Source organism: Salvelinus namaycush, chromosome 4 (assembly GCF_016432855.1).
Source record: "Salvelinus namaycush isolate Seneca chromosome 4, SaNama_1.0, whole genome shotgun sequence".
Taxonomy (NCBI): domain Eukaryota; kingdom Metazoa; phylum Chordata; class Actinopteri; order Salmoniformes; family Salmonidae; genus Salvelinus; species Salvelinus namaycush.
In genome coordinates, this window is record NC_052310.1 from 63,834,377 (window position 1) to 63,858,063 (window position 23,687).

At 46.6% G+C, this 23,687-nt stretch overlaps 1 protein-coding gene across 1 annotated transcript in view; it reads right to left on the reverse strand.

The window, feature by feature from the left end:
• Positions 1-2,829: 2,829 nt before the first annotated feature.
• The window catches only part of LOC120045955 (metal transporter CNNM4-like), a 32,213-nt gene continuing 11,355 nt past the window's right edge, over positions 2,830-23,687 (reverse strand). Inside the window, exons 6-13 of the mRNA XM_038990879.1 lie at positions 16,761-16,901; positions 16,450-16,619; positions 12,487-12,586; positions 6,482-6,630; positions 4,890-5,121; positions 4,142-4,244; positions 3,538-3,632; positions 2,830-2,909 (exon numbers count right to left, since the gene is read on the reverse strand). Coding sequence (XP_038846807.1) covers positions 2,830-2,909; positions 3,538-3,632; positions 4,142-4,244; positions 4,890-5,121; positions 6,482-6,630; positions 12,487-12,586; positions 16,450-16,619; positions 16,761-16,901 — 1,070 coding nt within the window. The remainder of the gene's footprint in view (positions 2,910-3,537; positions 3,633-4,141; positions 4,245-4,889; positions 5,122-6,481; positions 6,631-12,486; positions 12,587-16,449; positions 16,620-16,760; positions 16,902-23,687) is intronic.

The window sequence follows — 23,687 nt, forward strand, 5'->3', positions numbered from 1 at the left end:
ACAGAGGGTATCTAGGATTAGGGTTGGGTCTGGGGAGTGGACACAGGGTATGCAGGGGTTAGGGTTGGGTCTGGGGAGTGGACAGTGGGTATCCAGGGTTAGGGTTGGGTCTGGGGAGTGGACAGAGGGTATCTAGGATTAGGGTTGGGTCTGGGGAGCGGACAGAGGGTATCCAGCGTTAGGGTTGGGTCTGGGGAGTGGACAGAGGGTATCCAGGGTTAGGGTTGGGTCTGGGGAGTGGATAGAGGGTATGCAGGGTTAGGGTTGGGTCTGGGGAGTGGACAGAGGGTATGCAGGGGTTAGGGTTGGGTCTGGGGAGTGGACAGAGGGTATGCAGGGGTTAGGGTTGGGTCTGGGGAGTGGACAGAGGGTATCTAGGATTAGGGTTGGGTCTGGGGAGTGGACAGAGGGTATGCAGGGGTTAGGGTTGGGTCTGGGGAGTGGACAGAGGGTATCTAGGATTAGGGTTGGGTCTGGGGAGTGGACAGAGGGTATGCAGGGGTTAGGGTTGGGTCTGGGGAGTGGACAGAGGGTATGCAGGGGTTAGGGTTGGGTCTGGGGAGTGGACAGAGGGTATCCAGGGTTAGGGTTGGGTCTGGGGAGTGGACAGAGGATATGCAGGGGTTAGGGTTGGGTCTGGGGAGTGGACAGAGGGTATCTAGGATTAGGGTTGGGTCTGGGGAGTGGACAGAAGGTATGCAGGGGTTAGGGTTGGGTCTGGGGAGTGGACAGAGGGTATCTAGGATTAGGGTTGGGTCTGGGGAGTGGACACAGGGTATGCAGGGGTTAGGGTTGGGTCTGGGGAGTGGACAGTGGGTATCCAGGGTTAGGGTTGGGTCTGGGGAGTGGACAGAGGGTATCTAGGATTAGGGTTGGGTCTGGGGAGCGGACAGAGGGTATCCAGCGTTAGGGTTGGGTCTGGGGAGTGGACAGAGGGTATCCAGGGTTAGGGTTGGGTCTGGGGAGTGGATAGAGGGTATGCAGGGTTAGGGTTGGGTCTGGGGAGTGAACATAGGGTATGCAGGGTGAGGGCTGGGTCTGGGGAGTGAACAGAGGGTATGCGGGGTTAGGGTTTGGTCTGGGGAGTGAACAGAGGGTATGCAGGGTGAGGGCTGGGTCTGGGGAGTGAACAGAGGGTATGCGGGGTTAGAGTTGGGTCTGTTGGAGTGAACAGAGGGTATGCAGGGTGAGGGTTGGGTCTGGGGAGTGGACAGAGGGGCTAGGATTAGGGTTAGGTCTGGGGAGTGGACAGAGGGTATGCAGGGGTTAGGGTTGGGTCTGGGGAGTGGACAGAGGGTATCTAGGATTAGGGTTGGGTCTGGGGAGTGGACAGAGGGTATGCAGGGGTTAGGGTTGGGTCTGGGGAGTGGACAGAGGGTATGCAGGGGTTAGGGTTGGGTCTGGGGACTGGACAGAGGGTATCTAGGATTAGGGTTGGGTCTGGGGAGTGGACAGAAGGTATGCAGGGGTTAGGGTTGGGTCTGGGGAGTGGACAGAGGGTATCTAGGATTAGGGTTGGGTCTGGGGAGTGGACAGAGGGTATGCAGGGGTTAGGGTTGGGTCTGGGGAGTGGACAGAGGGTATCCAGGGTTAGGGTTGGGTCTGGGGAGTGGACAGAGGGTATCCAGGGTTAGGGTTGGGTCTGGGGAGTGGACAGAGGATATGCAGGGGTTAGGGTTGGGTCTGGGAGTGGACAGAGGGTATCTAGGATTAGGGTTGGGTCTGGGGAGTGGACAGAAGGTATGCAGGGGTTAGGGTTGGGTCTGGGGAGTGGACAGAGGGTATCTAGGATTAGGGTTGGGTCTGGGGAGTGGACACAGGGTATGCAGGGGTTAGGGTTGGGTCTGGGGAGTGGACAGTGGGTATCCAAGGTTAGGGTTGGGTCTGGGGAGTGGACAGAGGGTATCTAGGATTAGGGTTGGGTCTGGGGAGTGGACAGAGGGTATCCAGGGTTAGGGTTGGGTCTGGGGAGTGGACAGAGGGTATCCAGGGTTAGGGTTGGGTCTGGGGAGTGGATAGAGGGTATGCAGGGTTAGGGTTGGGTCTGGGGAGTGAACAGAGGGTATGCAGGGTGAGGGCTGGGTCTGGGGAGTGAACAGAGGGTATGCGGGGTTAGGCTTTGGTCTGGGGAGTGAACAGAGGGTATGCAGGGTGAGGGCTGGGTCTGGGGAGTGAACAGAGGGTATGCGGGGTTAGGGTTGGGTCTGTTGGAGTGAACAGAGGGTATGCAGGGTGAGGGCTGGGTCTGGGGAGTGAACAGAGGGTATGCAGGGTGAGGGCTGGGTCTGGGGAGTGAACAGAGGGTATGCAGGGTGAGGGCTGGGTCTGGGGAGTGAACAGAGGGTATGCAGGGTGAGGGCTTGGTCTGGGGAGTGAACAGAGGGTATGCAGGGTGAGGGCTGGGTCTGGGGAGTGAACAGAAGGTATGCAGGGTGAGGGCTGGGTCTGGGGAGTGAACAGAGGGTATGCAGGGTGAGGGCTGGGTCTGGGGAGTGAACAGAGGGTATGCAGGGTGACGGCTGGGTCTGGGGAGTGAACAGAGGGTATGCAGGGTTAGGGTTGGGTCTGGGGAGTGAACAGAGGGTATGCAGGGTTAGGGTTGGGTCTGGGGAGTGGACAGAGGGTATGCAGGGTTAGGGTTGGGTCTGGGGAGTGGACCGTTCAGAGAGAGATCTTGAGGTTCTCGACGTATATTGATAAGTACTAGAGTCTGGTCCATACCAAACCTCTAACCCAGTTCCCAGTGGGAAGTGAGAGAGAAACAGAGCCAGTCTATTCCCTATCTTTCTCTATGCTAGGTCTTCCCTGCTGTCTCTACCTGGCGTTGTGCTATGTGGTCACCGATGGCTGCTCCAAGCTTTCCTCCACACTCTTCTCCCCATCCCGGGACTTTTTCCTCTTCTTGTTACCTGGAAGGATAGGACACAGTGTCAAGTTCAAGTTTCAACTTGAAGTTTTACGATTAGTCATATGTACAGGATACATGTGGTATACACCGTCCAATGAAATGCTTAGTTGCAGGTTCCTTCTCAACAATGCAACAACAATAATAAATAATAAAAGATAAGAATACGAACATATACATACGATCTCTGCATATGACAAATAACCTTTTAATTTACAATTGAAACATAAAATAGCAGTTTTGTTTGATTGAAGAATGTAGGAGAAAATAACATCATACAAATATTAAAAACAAATCTGTTGTCCTGTAATTTCAGAGACCCATTAGCTTATTTGTGTTTACACATTATATATTAGACTCTCTGGAGGAACGTGTGATGCAGCAAGAGATAGAACACAAAGTTATGTTGCTATGATACGCCTGCCGCCACTAGTCTGGCTGACTGTTGGGGCCCACACAGTGTTTAGGTGAGGAATGTTTGTATGTGCGTGTGATTTTGTGTGTGTGTGTGTGTGTAAGGGTGGGTGGTGGAGGGGGGCATAGTTGGGCAGAATTAGAAGAAGAATGAATACTGATCTATGGTCAAATGTAGAATGTGGGGAGGAAAAGCTGATCCTAGATCAGTCACTCACTCAGTTTACGTAGCAGCTTCTTCCCCAGTGTCTCCTCTGAGCCAGATAGAGAACAGATGATATCTAACTCCACAGGAACAGCATCTAGGTGGGAGAGCGAGAGGATGAGAGTGAATGAGAGCAAAAGTGGGCAAGGGATTAAAAGAGTTGGCAAGAGAGTGTGTGTGGGTGAGAGAGCGAGAGGGGGGGGGGGGAGTAGAGAAATGAGAAGAGTTGCAACCTACAAGACTATAAATAAATACTATTAATTATGCAAACCATGGCCAAGGCACTGTTCTAGGCAATGTTTCCATGGGAGGATTTTTTTTACTTCACTAGACTTGTGAGGACTGAATAATGTTACTACTCATGAATATACCAGCTATAACAGCTTACAACTCTCTCCCTTCTTCCCTCACCGTTCCCTTCTTGGCTTTCCAGCTGGTCTTCCGGAATTTCTACCAGCTGGTCTTCTGGGCGTTCAATTAACCGGTTTTCTGAACGGTCTTCCAGCCGGTCTTTCATACGGCCTTCAGGCCTGTCTTCCAGCCGGTCTTCTGGGCCGTCTTCCTTTCTATCTTCTGGGAGGTCTTCCGGTCTCTCCTCTAGTCGCTCCTCTGGGTGGCCTTCCTGACGGTGTTTTTGTAGGTCTTCTTGGATGTAGAGTATGTCATCCATCCGTAGAAACACCGAATCACTGGGACTCCTCTGTCCGTCTGACTTACTGCCTGTAGAGGGAGACAGAGTACCATGGTGACAATCTGGACACAGGCTGCACCTCAGTGAGGTGGTAGCCCCTTTTCAGTCTCAAAATCTCCCTTCTGTACAGTGTGGATCTGAAAGAACCAGATCCATGTCCCATTATCTGCAAAGTGAGGTATTGAGAACCAGGGAGGGGCTAGTCGGCACATGTCTGCATCATGATCAATTCCACCCCTTCCACCCCAACCAAGAGGACAGACCACTGATTCAAAGAGAGAGACAACAGGCTTAGGAGAGCAGGTTAGAGGTTCATACATGCATACTCACAAGCATTATGAGATAAACCAAACCTGATTGGTTTCAGGGCTTACATGATTTTTCAGATACCATCTGGCCTGTACTGTCTGGCATGTCACCCTATGGTGTGTGTGTGTTCGACTGAAACAAGAGTCTATTTCAGATGAATATCCCTTTGGAAGTAAATACTGACAAATGATCAACAAAATGTAGCTATTTATGCCTCAAACTCTGTCTATTTTAGCCTTCTAATCACCTCTATTCCGTGTGTCTGACAGAATGAAGATGGGGAAAAAACATATCGAAGACTCTTTAACACCATCTGTTTGCCACGGTGGTTATGTAACCCACACACACACAAACACTCCACTTACGGACGATGCGGTTTCTCTCGTTGAGCTGTGAGGTGAGTGGTCCAGTGTTGTCCTCTGTGTGTGTGTGTCGTTCCAGGACGGGTCGGAGGTGTGTGTATGTGTGTGTCAGGGGCAGGGCGATGCTGAGGGAGCGGGTCTCAGGGATGGTGGGTCTCCCGTCGGGATCAGGGGTCTGGGGTACACTGTCCATAAGACTGGCTGTTAGAGCATTCTGGTAGTGGTTCCTTGAGATCTAGCAAAGAATAACACACACAGAAAATACAGTATCAACACAAAGTCATCAACACGCTGCAAATACAGTATCAACACAGAATCATCAACACACCCCACAGATACAGTATCAACACAGAATCATCAACACACCCCACAGATACAGTATCAACAGAATCATCAACACACCCCACAGATACAGTATCAACACAAAATCATCAACACACCCCACAGATACAGTATCAACAGAATCATCAACACACCCCACAGATACAGTATCAACACAAAATCATCAACACACCCCACAGATACAGTATCAACACAAAATCATCAACACACCCCACAGATACAGTATCAACAGAATCATCAACACACCCCACAGATACAGTATCAACACAGAATCATCAACACACCCCACAGATACAGTATCAACACAGAATCATCAACACACCCCACAGATACAGTATCAACAGAATCATCAACACACCCCACAGATACAGTATCAACACAAAATCATCAACACACCCCACAGATACAGTATCAACACAGAATCATCAACACACGCTGCAAATACAGTATCAACACAGAATCATCAACACACGCTGAAAATACAGTATCAACACAGAATCATCAACACACACAGAAAATACAGTATCAACACAAAATCATCAACACACCCCACAGATACAGTATCAACACAAAATCATCAACACACACTGCAAATACAGTATCAACACAAAATCATCAACACACCCCACAGATACAGTATCAACACAAAATCATCAACACACCCCACAGATACAGTATCAACACAAAATCATCAACACACACTGCAAATACAGTATCAACACACACCGCTAATACAGTATCAACACAAAATCATCATCACACACCACAAAAATAGCATCAACACAAAATCATCGACAAACACGGCAAATACACATGCACGCCACACGCACACACATGCACAGATGCACACACATCACCAAGCTGTTTCTCTATGTAAACGTAAAAGTTACAGTTTGTGTGGGCTAGCAACCTTCTTCCTGGAACTATATTAATTACCTTGGGGGGATATGAGAGAGTGTGTACTTGGGATGTACATCCATCACTTTAAGTCTAAATTATTCATACTGAAAATGGAGCTCATTTATCACCAATGATTAAAGCTAAGACAGACAGATTAAAAGAAAAAAGAGGGAGGGAAGAAGAGAGAGAGAAGGATGGAGAGAGAGGGAGAGAGGATGTGTCTGTGTTCAGTCAAAATAAGTGGGATTAAGACATGTCAAAGGGAAATGAAATTAGTAGCGGTATGGGATCTGGGTAATTAGGAGTTTAGGGGTATTTTAAATTTGTGTGTGTATGCGTGTGTGGGTGTATACCTTTATAATCTGAAGGTCAGTGAGTTGTCTGACAGAGAAGTCAGGTAGGTAGACTGCTCCCCCTCCTATACTCAGCTGACCCACACTGCCTCCTGATAAGACAGACTCTGACTGGTTCAACCCACTGCTACCAGAACCAAACCTGTTGACTGGAGATGAGTTTCATTAGATTCTGTCTCTATTTCTGATGATTATTTGGGGTAAAAAAAAAAACGCTCCAGACCACACTTGAGCGTCTAAAACTAGATAGAAAGTATTTAGAAATGATAAATAACTGCCCTTTTTCTGGCCCACAAATAGATTTTTACTTGGGTTGGGTAGGTTACTTTCTAAATGTAATCTGTTACAGTTACTAGTTACCTGTACAACATTTTTATCAGTAACGTAACTTTTGGATTACCCAAACTCAGTAATGTAATCTGATTACTTTCCCCTTAAAATGAATTAGAACAAGACAAAAATGATCTATCAAACACATTTGTTGTGTCATCATAGTGGTCTCTGACTTGTGGTCAGACTCGCTCAGGTGGATAAAAAACTTGAACTTGCGCCATTTTTCAATGCTGAATTGAATGTCATTGAGAAAAACAGAAAGGTATCATCATTTTTCTTCTCCTTGCAAATATCCTTTCTGAAGTAATCCAGGAAGTAATCATCTAGTTTTTCAGAAGTATCTGTAACCTCATTACAGTATTTTTGCTGGTAACATAACTGATTACAGTTACAGTTTTTTTGTAGTCAGATAACATGTAACTGATTCCATGTAATCAGTTACTCCCCAACCCTGATTTTGACAAATAAATCAGTCCCCAAAAACTCTGTGTGGCCCGCCATTGAATTTCAAAATCCCAATATGACCCAATAACCAAAAATTGTTGCCCACCCCTGACATACACACACACACACACACACACACACACACACACACACACACACACACACACACACACACACACACACACAAGCGCTCGCTCACGTGCACGACACTGGGCTGGTCCTCTTGTGTCTGCTTATCAGTGTGTTATATCACACAGGTCAGGACATGTCTTTCCACTAAACAATTTTTTTTAAACAGCTTTAATTGCTGGAGTTACATACTGTAGTTTCCACTGCAGCTTCTCCCACAGATTCAAAAGAAAAGGAATAGTGAATTTTGCACACACATACAGTGCCTTTAGAAAGTATTCACAGCCCTTTACTTTTTCCACACTAATATATTTTGATTAGATAAGTATTCAACCCCCTGAGTCAATACATGTTAGAATCACCTTTGGCAGTGATTACAGCTGTGAGTCTTTCTGGGTAAGTCTCTAAGAACTTTGCACACCTGGATTGTACAATATTTGCACCTTATTCTTTTGAAAATTCTTCAAGCTCAAGTTGGTTGTTGATCATTGCTAGACAGCCATTTTCAAGTCTTGCCATAGATTTTCAAGCCGATTTAAGTCAAAACTGTATCTAGGCCACTCAGGAACATACAATGTCGTCTTGGTAAGCAACTCCAGTGTATATTTGGCTTTGTTTTAGGTTATTTTCCTGCTGAAAGGTGGATTTGTCTCCCAGTGTCTGTTGGAGAGCAGACTGAACCAGGTTTTCCTCTAAGATTTTGCCTGGGCTTAGATCTATTCTGTTTCTTTTTATCCTAAAAAACTCCCTAGTCCTTGCCGATGACAAGCATACTCATAACATGATGCAGCCATCACCATAATTGAAATGAATAGTGGTACTCAGTGATGTGTTGTGTTGGATTTGCCCCAAACATAACACTTTGTATTCAGGACATAACGTTCATGTATTTGCAGTATTACTTTAGTGCCTTACAGGATACATGTTTTGAATATTTTTATTCTGTACAGGCTTCCTCTTTTTCACCCTGTCATTTAGGTTAGTATTGTGGAGTAACTACAATGTTGTTGAGCCATCCTCAGTTCTACCATCACAGCCATTAAATTCTGTAACTGTTTTAAAGTCACCATTGGCCTCATGGTGAAATCCCTGAATGGTTTCCTTCCTCTCCTGCTACTGAGTTAGGAAGGACGCCTGTATCTTTGTAGTGACTGGGTGTATTGATGCACATTTTTACTCCTTTAGGCTTGCCATAACAAAGAGGCTGAATACTATTTGACTGTTCCCTCAAATGTTTTTGTAGGTTACTGTGGCTATTTGATCGTAATGTACAGTGCATTCGGAAAGTATTCAGACCTCTTAATTTCCCCCGCATTTTGTTACATTACAGCCTAATTGACAAAGCAAAAATAGGTTTTTAGACATCTTTACAATTTTATTAAAAAAAAAATAATAACTGAAAAATAACATTTACATTTACATTTTCCGACCCTTTACTCAGTACTTTGTTGAAGCACCTTTGGCAGTGATTACAGCCACGAGTCTTCTTGGGTATGACGCTACAAGCTTGGCACACCTGTATTTGGGGAGTTCCTCCCATTCTGCTCTGCAGATCCTCTCAAGATCTGTCAGGTTGGATGGGGAGCATCACTGCACTGTTCTTTTCAGAGATGTTCGATCGGGTTCAAATCTGGGCTCTGGCCACTCAAGGACATTCAGAAACGTGTCCCAAAGTCAGTCCTGCATTGCCACTCCTCTGTTGTCTTGGCTGTGTGCTTAGAGTTATTGTCCTATTGGAGGGTGAATCTTCGCCCCCAGTCTGAGGTCCTGAGCGCTCTGGAGCAGGTTCACATCAAGGATATCTCTGTACTTTGCTCCGTTCATCTTTCCCCCGATCCTGACTAGTCTCCCAGTCCCTGCCGCTGAAAAACATCTCGCAGCATGATGCTGCCACCACCATGCTTCACCGTAGGGATGGTATTGGCCAGGTGATGAGTGGTGCCTGGTTTACTCCAGATGTTACGCTTGGCATTCAGGCCAAGGAGTTCAATCTTGGTTTCATCAGACCAGAGAATCTTGTTTCTCATGGTCTGGGAGTCCTTTAGATGCCTTTTGGCAAACTCCAAGTGGGCTGTCATGACACTTTTACTGAGGAGTGGCTTCCGTCTGGCTGCTCAACCATAAAGACCTACGTGATGGAGTGCTGCAGAGATGGTTGTCCTTCTGGAAGGTTCTCCCATCTCCACAGAGAAACTCTGGAGCTCTGTCTGAGTGACCATCGGGTTCTTGGTCACCTCCCTGACCAAGGCCCTTCTCCCCTGATTGCTCAGTTTGGCCAGATGTGCAGCTCTAGGAAGAGTGTTGGTGGTTTCAAACTTCTTCCATTTAAGAATGATGGCGGGCACTGTGTTCTTGGGGGACCTTCAATGCTGCAGAAATGTTTTGGTACACTTCCCCAGATCAAACAATTCCTTCGACCTCATGGCTTGGTTTTTGCTCTGAAATGCACTGTCAACTGTGGGACCTTATATAGACAGGTGTGTGCCTTTCCAAATCATGTCCATTTAGTTGAATTTACCACAGCTGGAATCCAATCAAGTTGTAGAAACATATCAAGGATGATCAATGGAAACAGGATGCACCTGAGCTCAATTTCGAGTCTCCTAGTAAAAGGTCTGAATACTTATGTAAACAAGGTATTTTTAATAAATTTGCTAACATTTCTGAAAAACTGTTTTTGCTTTGTCATTTTGGGGTATTGTGTGTAGATTGATGAGGAAAAAATGTAATTGAATCAATTTTAGAAAAAAGGCTGTAACGTAACAAAATGTGGAAAAAGTGAACGGGTCTGAATACTTTCCGAATGCACTGTAGGCCTACCAGAGTGGCCTACCATCAACAACAATGGGGAAAATGCGTCCCATAACATTTTAACAAGGAAATAGCTGTTCTATCATTCAGCCTACAGTAGCAGCCAATGTGTCGTGTTCAATGTAGGCCTACATTCCATGAGACTTTGAAAAAAACAACATGCAGTGCTTGACATTAACCTGTTTATCCACTTGTCCTTCAGACAAGGAGGTGACTGAAAATGTTGTTGTGTTGTTTGATGCAAGAAACCACTTTACAAAATAAAACACCATTATTACAGATAATCAGACAAATTATGCTCCCCTCTGCCTAATAGCTACTTGCTTATTCAAGCCTGTATCAAAATACAACACTGCCCCTTTAAGACAAAATCAATGCTCTTTACCTGACTCGCTTTTCAAAGATGTTAACTCACTAACTGGCAAAGATATGAACAAAATGTGCATGTGGCTACATGCAGCTCTCGCGTTGATCTCAAAACAAGGGCATCTACTCACGACCGCTCATGCTGTAAACACAGTCCAGTTCAAAGTAAATGGTGCATATCCATATATGGCAACGGTCCATTTGCATATAGGTCTACTGCAGCTCTGATTGTTTATGCCGCACCGGTCTGTGTAGAGTATGGGCTGAGTAGTGCGTGTCAATGCAATACAATCCTACTCCGATGTGTTCTGCCTACAAAAAAATATTTTACATAGTTCGTTTTGTTTCGGTATGGTGCATTGAAAGTGGCTAATATTGCGTTGATTCAATCACAATTGCCACAGTAAAGGGAAATATTGATAGTGTTAACAGGCAAAACTCTAGAACAGTGGTCACCAACCTTTTCTGAGTCAAGATCACTTTGAGTCAAAATGCAAGCCGAGATCTACCGCTCAGATTTTTTTTAACATGACTTAAAAAACATAAGCCTATGTAACAATTAAAAAGTATTGTATTGTAGCAATGAGGTTTGTGCAGTAAGCTATAGGCCCAATACGTTACCACCGCATATCGGCTTTGCTTGAATTGCACTGCCAATACATTGTTGTTCGGGACATTTTTTAAAATTATATTTAGGTAGGCTATATGATCACACCAGTAATAGATCCGTTGTTGTATTACTTGTGAAGCACAACTGAGTGGGCATACATTTAAATAATTTGCTTTTTATTTTACTGGGCTGATAGAGCCTGCATCTGATGGTCAGTTTCAGTGGAAGGAGAAAGCAGCAGATTGAGGGTCTGCCTCTAAACATCCCTCCGCTCTCCCTTTGCTCCACAGACACTGACCAAAAAGGACCCCATCTTCCAGCTGATGGTGAAACTCGAGTTGCATCGCATTATTTCTGCCTCCTGCACAAATTCATGTTGTTACTCCTAGAGTATGAACAGAGAAAGTGAAATATTCCTTGATAATAATAACAACAACGCAAGCCTATAGATACACTTTCCTACTCATTCATTACTGCTGCACTGCTTGTTGTAGCGCTGAGTGGAAATAGGAAGAACACACATTTTATGGCTTATAAAAGTGTTGAACACAGTGTTGACAGTAATGAGTAAGAACTTATCTTTGCTGTATTCGTTGACAGTCTCTCTCTAGTCATGGTTTTAAACGTTTTGAAATCTCACAGTATCTACTTCACTGTAGCTTTCTTTTATGCCTGCTACGTTACTGCAGACACGGTAATCTGAGCCATCCGATTGGCCAGCGGTAGGCCTATAGTGCACTTGATTTGCTCTCGGCGCACCGGGAAGGCAGAGTTTGTACCTTCAGACACATTAAATGGTTCAAATTTAATTGACAGCGATTGACAGGTTGGTGACCACTGCTCTAGAAAGTTGAGTGAAGTTCAATCTCGTCTTTCTCTCTGTGGGCTGATATTTCTGCGCGGTAGTCCCACCGCACGCGCACAGGTTAGAAGGAACATTGCCAAGACATTTCAACTTTTCATATTTCATTAATTTGTAAAAAGGTCTAAAAGCATAATTCCACTTTGACATTATGGGGTATTGTGTGTAGGCCAGTGACAGAAAATCTCAATTTAATCCATTTTAAATTCAGGCTGTGTGGAATGTGGAAAAAGTGGAGGGGTGTGAAGACTTTCTGAATGCACTGTAACATAGAAAAGCAGTGTAGCATTTAGAACAGGGAAAGCTGGGGTAAGAATAGATTTTTCGAGTACAATAAATCATCTTCATCACCATCATCATCATCACCGTCATCATCATCATCAACAACATCATAATCACTAACACCCGTTAAAATCCCATTGTGTGTCTTTGGGGCCGTGGGTTATTTACCTATAGGTAGTGGTGGTATGAGGGCTGGCATGCCATAGTAGGAGAAAGCTCCATTCTCAAAACGAAGAGCCTCCTTACCAATCTCCACCTCCACTTTACCCTGCAATGACATAACACAGACAGCCTATTAAACACCAACGTTTCCATAGATTTCCAATTCGTAACTTTGAAAAATAACCAGTAGTTTTACAACCCTAGCTGTGTATCTGTAGAACCCGGACAGTGTAGTGTCAGTGTCTATGGTGTGTATCTGTAGATCCAGGACAGTGTAGTATCAGTGTATATGGTGTGTATCTGTAGATCCAGAACAGTGTAGTATCAGTGCCTATGGTGTGTATCTGTAGATCCAGGACAGTGTAGTATCAGTGTCTATGGTGTGCATCTATAAATCCAGGACAGTGTAGTATCAGTGTCTATGGTGTGTATCTGTAGAACCAAGACAGTGTAGTATCAGTGTATATGGTGTGTATCTGTAGATCCAGGACAGTGTAGTATCAGTGTATATGGTGTGTATCTGTAGAACCAGGACAGTGTAGTATCAGTGTCTATGGTGTGTATCTGTAGATCCAGGACAGTGTAGTATCAGTGTCTATGGTGTGCAGTCCTGGGTTCAAATACTATTTCAAATATCTCAATAACTTTCACATACATTCAAAGTAAGCATGTCACGTTCTGACCTTAGTTCCTTTGTTTTGTCTTTTGTTTTAGTTGGTCAGGGCGTGAGTTGGGTGGGTAATCTATGTTTTCTATTTCTGTGTTGGTTTTCTGTGTTTGGCCTGATATGGTTCTCAATCAGAGGCAGCTGTCAATCGTTGTCCCTGATTGGGAACCATATTTAGGTACCCTATTTTCTGTTGGGTTTTGTGGGTGGTTGTTTTCAGTCTTTGTGTGTCTGCACCAGATAGAACTGTTTCGGTTTTCACTTTGTTGTTTTTGTATTTTGAGTTGTTCATTTTCATTGAATAAGATGAACAATTACCACGCTGCACATTGGTCCTCCGATCCTTCAAACTTCTCCTCCTCAGACGAGGAGGAAGACGACAGCTGTTACAGAACCACCCACCAAAAATGGACCAAGCAGCGTGGTAACGGACAGCAGCAGGAGAACCAGCGATATCTGGAGAAATGGACTTGGGAGGAAATTCTGGACGGCAAGGGACCCTGGGCACAGGCTGGTGAGTATCGCCGCCCCAAAGCTGAGCTGGAGGCAGCGAAAGCGGAGAGGCGGTGGTATGAGGAGGCTGCACGAAAGCGCGTCTGGAAGCCAGAGAGGCAGCCCCAAAAATGTCTTGGGGGGGGGAACACGGGGAGTGTGGCTAAGCCAGGTAGGAGACCTGAGCCAACTCCCCGTGCTTACCGTGGAGAGAGAGCGACCGGGCAGGCACCGTGTTATGCAGAGATGCGCACGGTGTCCCCGGTAGGCAGGCATAGCCCGGTGCGGTACATAGCAGCACCTCATATCGGCCGGGCTAGAGTGGGCATCGAGCCAGGTGCCATGAAGCCGGCTCTACGCATCTGGTCTCCAGTGCATCTCCTCGGGCCGGTGTACATGGCACCAGCCCTACGCATGGTGTCCCCGGTTCGCCAGCACAGCCCAGTGCGGGCTATTCCACCTCGCCGCACTGGCCTGGCTACGGGGAGCATTCAGCCAGGTAGGGTTGGGCAGGCTCGGTGCTCGAGACCTGTAGTGCGCCTCCACGGTCCGGTCTATCCGGTGCCTTCTCCACGCACCAGTCCGCCTGTGGCAGCCCCTCGCACCAGTCCAGTACCACCAGTGCCAACACCACGCACCCGTTATCCAGTGCGTCTCCAGGGTCCAGTACTTCCTGTTCCTGCTCCCCGCACTCGCCCAGAGGTGCGTGTCCCCAGCCCGGTACCACCAGTTCCGGCACCACGCACCAGTCCTACTGTGCGCCTCAGCAGGCCAGAGTCTTCCGTCTGTCCAGCGCCGCCTGAGCTGCCCGTCTGTCCAGCGCCGCCTGAGCTGCCCGTCTGTCCAGCGCCGCCTGAGCTGCCCGTCTGTCCAGCGCCGCCTGAGCTGCCCATCTGTCCAGCACCGCCTGAGCTGCCCGTCTGTCCAGCGCCGCCTGAGCTGCCCGTCTGTCCAGCGCCGCCTGAGCTGCCCGTCTATCCAGCGCCGCCTGAGTTGCCCGTCTGTCCAGCGCCGTCTGAGCTGCCCGTCTGTCCAGCGCCGTCTGAGCCGCCCGTCTGTCCAGCGCCGTCTGAGCACCCATCTGTCCAGCGCCGTCTGAGCCTCCCGTCTGTCCTGACCCGCTAGAGCCGCCCGTCTGTCCTGAGCCGCTAGAGCCGCCCGTCTGTCCTGAGCCGCCAGAGCCGCCCGCCAGTCAGGAGCCGCCAGAGCCGCCCGCCAGTCAGGAGCCGCCAGAGCCGCCCGCCAGTCAGGAGCCGCCAGAGCCGCCCGCCAGTCAGGAGCCGCCAGAGCCGCCCGCCAGTCAGGAGCCGCAGAGCCGCCCGCCAGTCAGGAGCTGCCAGAGCTGCCCGTCAGTCCGGAGCTGCCCCTCAGTCCGGAGCTACCCCTCAGTCCGGAGCTGCCCCTCAGTCCGGAGCTGCCCCTCAGTCCGGAGCTGCCCTTCAGTCCGGAGCTGCCCTTCAGTCCGGAGCTGCCTTTCAGTCCGGAGCTGTCTTTCAGTCGGGAGCTGCCTTTCAGTCCGGAGCTGCCCTTCTGTCCGGAGCTGCCTTTCAGTCCGGAGCTGCCTTTCAGTCCGGAGCTGCCTTTCAGTCCTGAGCTGCCCCTCAGTCCGGAGCTGCCCCTCAGTCCGGAGCTGCCCCTCAGTCCGGAGCTGCCCCTCAGTCCAGAGGCGCTCCTCAGTCCAGTGGGGCCCTTTATTAGGGTTCCCAGGCCAAGGTCGGCGGCGAGGGTCGCCGCTCAAAGGACGCTAATAAAGCGGACAAAGACAATGGTGGAGTGGGGTCCACGTCCAGCGCCAGAGCCGCCACCGCGGACAGATGCCCACCCAGACCCTCCCCTATAGGTTCAGGTTTTGCGGCCGGAGTCCGCACCTTGGGGGGGGGGGGGGGGGGGGGGGGGTACTGTCACGTTCTGACCTTAGTTCCTTTGTTTTGTCTTTTGTTTTAGTTGGTCAGGGCGTGGGTTGGGTGGGTAATCTATGTTTTCTATTTCTGTGTTGGTTTTCTGTGTTTGGCCTGATATGGTTCTCAATCAGAGGCAGCTGTCAATCGTTGTCCCTGATTGGGAACCATATTTAGGTAGCCTGTTTTCTGTTGGGTTTTGTGGGTGGTTGTTTTCAGTCTTTGTGTGTCTGCACCAGATAGAACTGTTTCGGTTTTCACTTTGTTGTTTTTGTATTTTGAGTTGTTCATTTTCATTAAATAAGATGAACAATTACCACGCTGCACATTGGTCCTCCGATCCTTCAAACTTCTCCTCCTCAGACGAGGAGGAAGACGACAGCCGTTACAAAGTATTCAGATATTTGAGAATGGTATTTGAAATACACTACCGTTCAAAAGTTTGGGGTCACTTAGAAATGTCCTTGTTTTTGACAGAAAAGGTCATTTTTTGCCCATTAAAATAACATCAAATTGATCAGAAATACAGTGTAGACATTGTTAATGTTGTAAATGACTCTTGTAGCTGGAAACGGCAGATTATTTGTGGAATATCTAGATTGGCGTACAGAGGCCCATTATCAGCAACCATCACTCCTGTGTTCCAATGGCACGTTGTGTTAGCTAATCCAAGTTTATCATTTTAAAAGGCTTATTGATCATTAGAAAACCCTTTTGAAATTATGTTAGCACAGCTGAAAACTGTTGTCCTGATTAAAGAAGCAATAAAATATTTGATCATACTAGAAACAGGACAGTATAGCATCAGTGTGTATGGTGTGTGTCTGTAGAACCAGGACAGTGTAGTATTAGTGTGTATGGCGTGTACCTGTACAACCAGGACAGTGTAGTATAAGTGTCTATGGTGTGTACCTGTAGAACTAGGACAAAGTAGTCGACAGGTTTGTTCCTCATATACAGGAAGTGCTGTGGTGCTTGTTTGTTCTTTCTGTCAAACTTTAGTTCCTGAACGACACTGGGGTGTTTGATCAGACGAAGGAGAATCTTCTCTGAGAGATGACATGGCCTGAAGGGCTCCACTTCTAGAAAAAGAGAAAGAAAGAAAAAGAAAAAAAGAAAGAAAGAAAAAAAGAGTGGGTGAATAGAAGAAATTGTAACGCGTGAGTGCACGCACAGATGCACATCTACACACACAAACACATCCATCCACACAGAGGTCCTACCTGTGGCCAGGAAGCGGTGTGTAGCAAGCAGCAGTTGAGGAGACATCTTCACCTTCATTTCGTTCTCTGTCAGGTTAAAGATGGAGAAGTCGTGTTGCTTCCTCTCATGGTGAGACACGCGCCTCTTAGTCCTCTTATCAACTAGGAAACAATTAACCAATTAACCAATTAACCATCCATCAATCAATCAATCAATTACATGTTTTATTTGTTATTTACACAGTTATTTATCACAGGACACAAACTTTTTATATTGTTCCAGAAACATCTGATGAAAAAATACACACCCCCAACTCACTAATCTGATTTGAATCAAACAATCCCTCATCTGGGGAGTTTGATGAATAGCCTTGGATTGGATTGGTAATATGATGTTCAGATTGTGTTAAAGAGTAAGGCTTCAGTATGAATAGCTTTTGTTATACTGAGTGAGGCCTGCGGTGCAGTCACTGAGATTAGCTGCACTGTGCTATATTTAACATACACACACGCACAAGCACACACACACACACACACACACACACAGCGTTGTGATGACTGGTCTAATGTACGAATGAAGTCCGGTGTCTGACACACACAGCGTTGTGATGACTGGTCTAATGTACGAATGAAGTCCGGTGTCTGACACACACAGCGTTGTGATGATTGGTCTAATGTACGAATGAAGTCCGGTGTCCGACACACACAGCGTTGTGATGATTGGTCTAATGTACGAATGAAGTCCGGTGTCTGACACACACAGCGTTGTGATGACTGGTCTAATGTACGAATGAAGTCCGGTGTCCGACACACACAGCGTTGTGATGATTGGTCTAATGTACGAATGAAGTCCGGTGTCTGACACACACAGCGTTGTGATGACTGGTCTAATGTACGAATGAAGTCCGGTGTCTGACACACACAGCGTTGTGATGACTGGTCTAATGTACGAATGAAGTCCGGTGTCTGACACACACAGCGTTGTGATGACTGGTCTAATGTACGAATGAAGTCCGGTGTCTGACACACACAGCGTTGTGATGATTGGTCTAATGTACGAATGAAGTCCGGTGTCTGACACACACAGCGTTGTGATGATTGGTCTAATGTACGAATGAAGTCCGGTGTCTGACACACACAGCGTTGTGATGACTGGTCTAATGTACGAATGAAGTCCGGTGTCTGACACACACAGCGTTGTGATGACTGGTCTAATGTACGAATGAAGTCCGGTGTCTGACACACACAGCGTTGTGATGATTGGTCTAATGTACGAATGAAGTCCGGTGTCCGACACACACAGCGTTGTGATGATTGGTCTAATGTACGAATGAAGTCCGGTGTCCGACACACACAGCGTTGTGATGATTGGTCTAATGTACGAATGAAGTCCGGTGTCTGACACACACAGCGTTGTGATGACTGGTCTAATGTACGAATGAAGTCCGGTGTCTGACACACACAGCGTTGTGATGACTGGTCTAATGTACGAATGAAGTCCGGTGTCTGACACACACAGCGTTGTGATGATTGGTCTAATGTACGAATGAAGTCCGGTGTCCGATTTATGCAGCTATTAGAATGTGCATATTTTATATTTTTGCATTGGTAATCTGCCCAAGGTTTTTTTCCCCAACAGGCCCCTCCGTCGTGACGTCCCCTGAAGGCCCATCTGCTAGCCTGCTAGCCACGGCCCGCTAGCTGTCTAGAGCATATTGGACTGTTAGCTGAATAGATCCATCGGCCAATTTCTTGGGCCACTATACCTCTTTTTCCAATTGGACTTGGACCCCTCTGCTACTCGGAACCCTACTAATCCATCACGACTGGTCTATCGACGTCACCGCACTAGGAGGCTAAAACAAACTTTCCTCTGTCGCGACGTCCCTCTAAGGCCCTTCTGCTAGCTTGCTAGCCTCGGCCTGCTAGCTGTCTGAATCGCCATGTCTCCAGCCAGCCCAACCAATCACTGGACCCCTATGAAAACTCGGCTACGCATGCCTCTCCCTAATATCAATATGCCTTGTCCATTACTGTCCTGGTTAGTGATTATTGTCTTATTTCACTGTAGAGCCTCTAGCCCTGCATGCCTCAAGCGACCCATCTCGACAACATCCGGTGAAATTGCAGAGCGCCAAATTCAAATTACAGAAATCGTAATATTAAACTTTCATGAAAATACAAGTGTCATACAGCACTTAAAAGATAAACTTCTTGTTAATCCAGCCGCGTTGTCAGATTTCAAAAAGGCTTTACGGCGAAAGTACACCATGCGATTATCTGAGGACAGCACCACGCATACAAAAGCATTAAAAACATTTTCCAACCAAGCAGATGCATCGCGAAAGTCAGAAATAGCGATAAAATAAATCCCTTACCTTTGAAAATCTTCACCTGGTTGCAATCACAGGGGTCCCTGTTACATAACAAATGGTCCTTTTGTTAGATAAAGTCCTTCTTCATATCCCAAAAAAGTATGTTTATTTGGTGCGCTTCATTCAATAATCCACCTGTTTCCCCTCGTTCAAAATGCATACAAAATGAATCCCAAACGTTCCCAATAAACTTGGTCCAAACATGTCAAACAATGTTCCTAATCAATCCTCAGGTACCCTAATATGTAAATAAACGATAACATTTAAGACGGAAAATAGTATATTCAATACCGGAGATAAATAACCAAGTGCGCGCCCTCACCGGAGCGCGTCACAATCATTTTCCAACCAACCAGATGCATCACAAAAGTCAGAAATAGCTATAAAATAAATCGCTTACCTTTGAAGATCTTCATCTTTTTGCAATCCCAAATGTCCCAGTTACACAATGAATGGTGGTTTTGTTCGATAAAGTCCTTCTTTATATCCCAAAAATGTTTGTTTATTTGGCGCGTTTGATTCAGAAATACACATGTTCCAACTCGCCCAACATGCCTACAAAGGAATGTAAAAAGTAACCTGTAAACTTGGTCCAAACATTTCAAACAACGTTTCTAATCCAACCTCAGTTACCCTAATATGTAAATAATCGATAAAATTTAAGACAGAATAAACTGTTTCCAATAACGGAGAAAAACAACGAGAAGTGCGCAGTCATTCACGCGCACCAAAATACTAGAGTCCTTCTGAGTGACACTTAGAAAGAATACAACTACATCTTCATTTTTCAAAACAAAAGCATAGAACAATTTCTAAAGACTGTTGACATCTAGTGGAACCATAGGGACTGCAATCTGGGTCCTAATAATTCAGCTTTCCCATAGAAAAGCATTGGAAATTCGAATGACCTCAAAAAATAATTTTCCTGGATGGATTGTCCTCGGGGTTTCGCCTGCCAAATCAGTTCTCTAACTTTAGTGTTTTCTATCCAAAACTACCATGCATATACATATCCTAGCTTCTGTGCCTGAGTAAAAGGCAGTTTACTTTGGGCACCTCAGTCATCCAAACTTCCAAATACTGCCCCCTATCCCTAAAAAGTTAACCAGCCATTTAGTTCCACCTCCCACATATGCGGTGACATCACCTGGTTTAAACGTCTCTAGAGACAATATCTCTCTCATCATAACTCAATGCCTAGGTTTACCTCCAATGTACTCACATCCTACCATACCTTTGTCTGTACATTATGCCTTGAACCTACTCTATTGCGCCCAGAAACCTGCTCCTTTTACTCTTTGTTCCGAACGTACTAGACGACCAGTTCTTATAGCCTTTAGCCGTACCCTTATCCAACTCCTCCTCTGTTCCTCTGGTGATGTAGAGGTTAATCCAGGCCCTGCAGTGCCTAGCTCCACTCCTATTCCCCAGGTGCCCTCATTTGTTGACTTCTGTAACCGTAAAAGCCTTGGTTTCATGCATGTTAAAAGTAGAAGCCTCCTCCCTAAGTTTGTTTTATTCACTGCTTTAGCACACTCTACCAACCCAGATGTCCTAGCCGTGTCTGAATCCTGGCTTAGGAAGACCACCAAAACCCCTGAAATGTCCATCCCTAACTATAACATTTTCCGACAAGATAGAACTGCCAAAGGGGGCGGTGTTGCAATCTACTGCAGAGATAGCCTGCAGAGTTCTGTCTTACTATCCAGGTCTGTACCCAAACAATTTGAGCTTCTACTTTTAAAATCCACCTTTCCAGAAACAAGTCTCTCACCATTGCCGCTTGCTATAGACCACCCTCTGCCCGCAGCTGTAACCCATATGTGAATTGATTGCCCCCCATCTATCTTCAGAGCTCGTGCTGCTAGGTGACCTAAACTGGGACATGCTTAACACCCTGGCCATCCTACAATCGAAGCTTGATGCCCTCAATCTCACACAAATGATCAATGAACCCACCAGGTACGACCCCAAATCTGTTAACACGGGCACCCTCATAGATATCATCCTAACCAACTTGCCCTCCAAATACACCTCTGCTGTTTTCAACCCAGATCTCAGCGATCACTGCCTCATTGCCTGCATCCGTAATGGGTCTGCGGTCAAATGACCACCCCTCATCACTGTCAAACGCTCCCTAAAACACTTCAATGAGCAGGCCTTTCTTATCGACCTGGCCCGTGTATCCTGGAAGGATATTGACCTCATCCCGTCAGTAGAGGATGCCTGGTTATTCTTTAAAAGTGCCTTCCTCACCATCTTAAATAAGCATGCCCCATTCAAAAAATGTAGAACCAGGAACAGATATAGCCCTTGGTTCTCTCCAGACCTGACTGCCCTTGACCAGCACAAAAACATCCTGTGGCGTTCTGCATTAGCATCGAATAGCCCCCGTGATATGCATCTTTTCAGGGAAGTTAGGAACCAATATACACAGGCAGTTAAGAAAGCTAAGGCTAGCTTTTTCAAGCAGAAATTTGCATCCTGTAGCACAAACTCAAAAAAGTTCTGGGACACTGTAAAGTCCATGGAGAATAAGAGCACCTCCTCCTAGCTGCCCACTGCACTGAGGCTAGGAAACACTTGTCACCACCGATAAATCCACTATAATTGAGAATTTCAATAAGCATTTTTCTACGGCTGGCCATGCTTTCCACCTGGCTACCCCTACACCGGTCAACAGCCCTGCACCCCCCACAGCAACTCGCCCAAGCCTCCCCCATTTCTCCTTCACCCAAATCCAAATAGCTGATGTTCTGAAATTGCTGCAAAATCGGGACCCCTACAAATCAGCCGGGCTAGACAATCTGGACCCTCTCTTCCTAAAATTATCTGCCGAAATTGTTGCAACCCCTACTAGCCTGTTCAACCGCTATTTCGTATCGTCTTAGATTTCCAAAGATTGGAAAGCTGCCGCGGTCATCCCCCTCTTCAAAGGGGGAGACACTCTAGACCCAATCTGCTACAGACCTATATCTATCCTACCCTGCCTTTCTAAGGTCTTTGAAAGCCAAGTTAACAAACAGATTACCAACCATTTTGAATCCCACCGTACTTTCTCTGCTATGCAATCTAGTTTCAGAGCTGGTCATGGGTGCACCTCAGCCACGCTCAAGGTCCTAAACGATATTATAACCGCCATCGATAAGAGACATTACTGTGCAGCCGTATTCATCGACCTGGCCAAGGCTTTCGACTCTGTTAATCACCACACTCTTATCGGCAGACTCAGCAGCCTTGGTTTCTCAAATGATTGCCTTGCTTGGTTCACCAACTACTTCTCTGATAGAGTTCAGTGTGTAAAATCAGAGGGCCTGTTGTCCCGATCTCTGGCAGTCTCTATGGGGGTGCCACAGGGTTCAATTCTCAGGCCGACTCTTTTCTCTGTATACATCAATGATGTCGCTCTTTCTGCTGGGGATTCTCTGATCCACCTCTACACAGACGACACCATTCTGTATACCTCTGGCCCTTCTTTGGACACTGTGTTAACTAACCTCCAGAAGAGCTTCAATGCCATACAACTCTCCTTTCCGTGGCCGCCAACTGCTCTTAAATGCAAGTAAAACTAAATGCATGCTCTTCAACCGATCACTGCCCGCACCTGCCCGCCTGTCCAGCATCACTACTCTGGACGGTTCTGACTTAGAATATGTGGAGAACTACAAATACCTAGGTGTCTGCTTAGACTGTAAACTCTCCTTCCAGACTCACATTAAGCATCTCCAATCCAAATTAAATCTAGAATCGGCTTCCTATTTCGCAACAAAGCATCCTTCACTCATGCTGCCAAACATACCCTCGTAAAACTAACCATCCTACCGATCCTCAACTTCGGCGATGTCATTTACAAAATAGCCTCCAACACTCTACTCAACAAATTGGATGCAGTCTATCACAGTGCCATCCGTTTTGTCACCAAAGCCCCATATACTACCCACCACTGCTAGCTGTATGCTCTCGTTGGCTGGCCCTTGATTCATACTCGTCGCCAAACCCACTGGCTCCAGGTCATCTACAAGTCTCTGCTCGGTAAAGCCACGCCTTATCTCAGCTCACTGGTCACCATAGCAGCACCCACCCGTAGCACGCGCTCCAGCAGATATATCTCATTGGTCACCCCCAAAGCCAACACTTCCTTTGACCGCCTTCCCTTCCAGTTCTCTGCTGCCAATGACTGGAACGAACTGCAAAAATCACTGGAGACTCATATCTCTCTCACTAGCTTTAAGCATCAGCTGTCAGAGCAGCTCACAGATCGCTACACCTGTACATAGCCCATCTGTAAATAGCCCATCCAACTACCTCATCCCCATACTGTATTTAATTATTTATTTATCTTGCTCCTTTGCACCCCAGTATCTCTACTTGCACATTCATCTTCTGCACATCTACCATTCCAGTGTTTAATTGCTATATTGTAATTACTTCGCCACCATGGCCTATTTATTGCCTTACCTCCCTTATCCTACCTCATTTGCACACACTGTATATATACTTTTTCTACTGTATTATTGACTGTATGTTTGTTTATTCCATGTGTAACTCTGTGTTGTTGTATGTGTCGAACTGC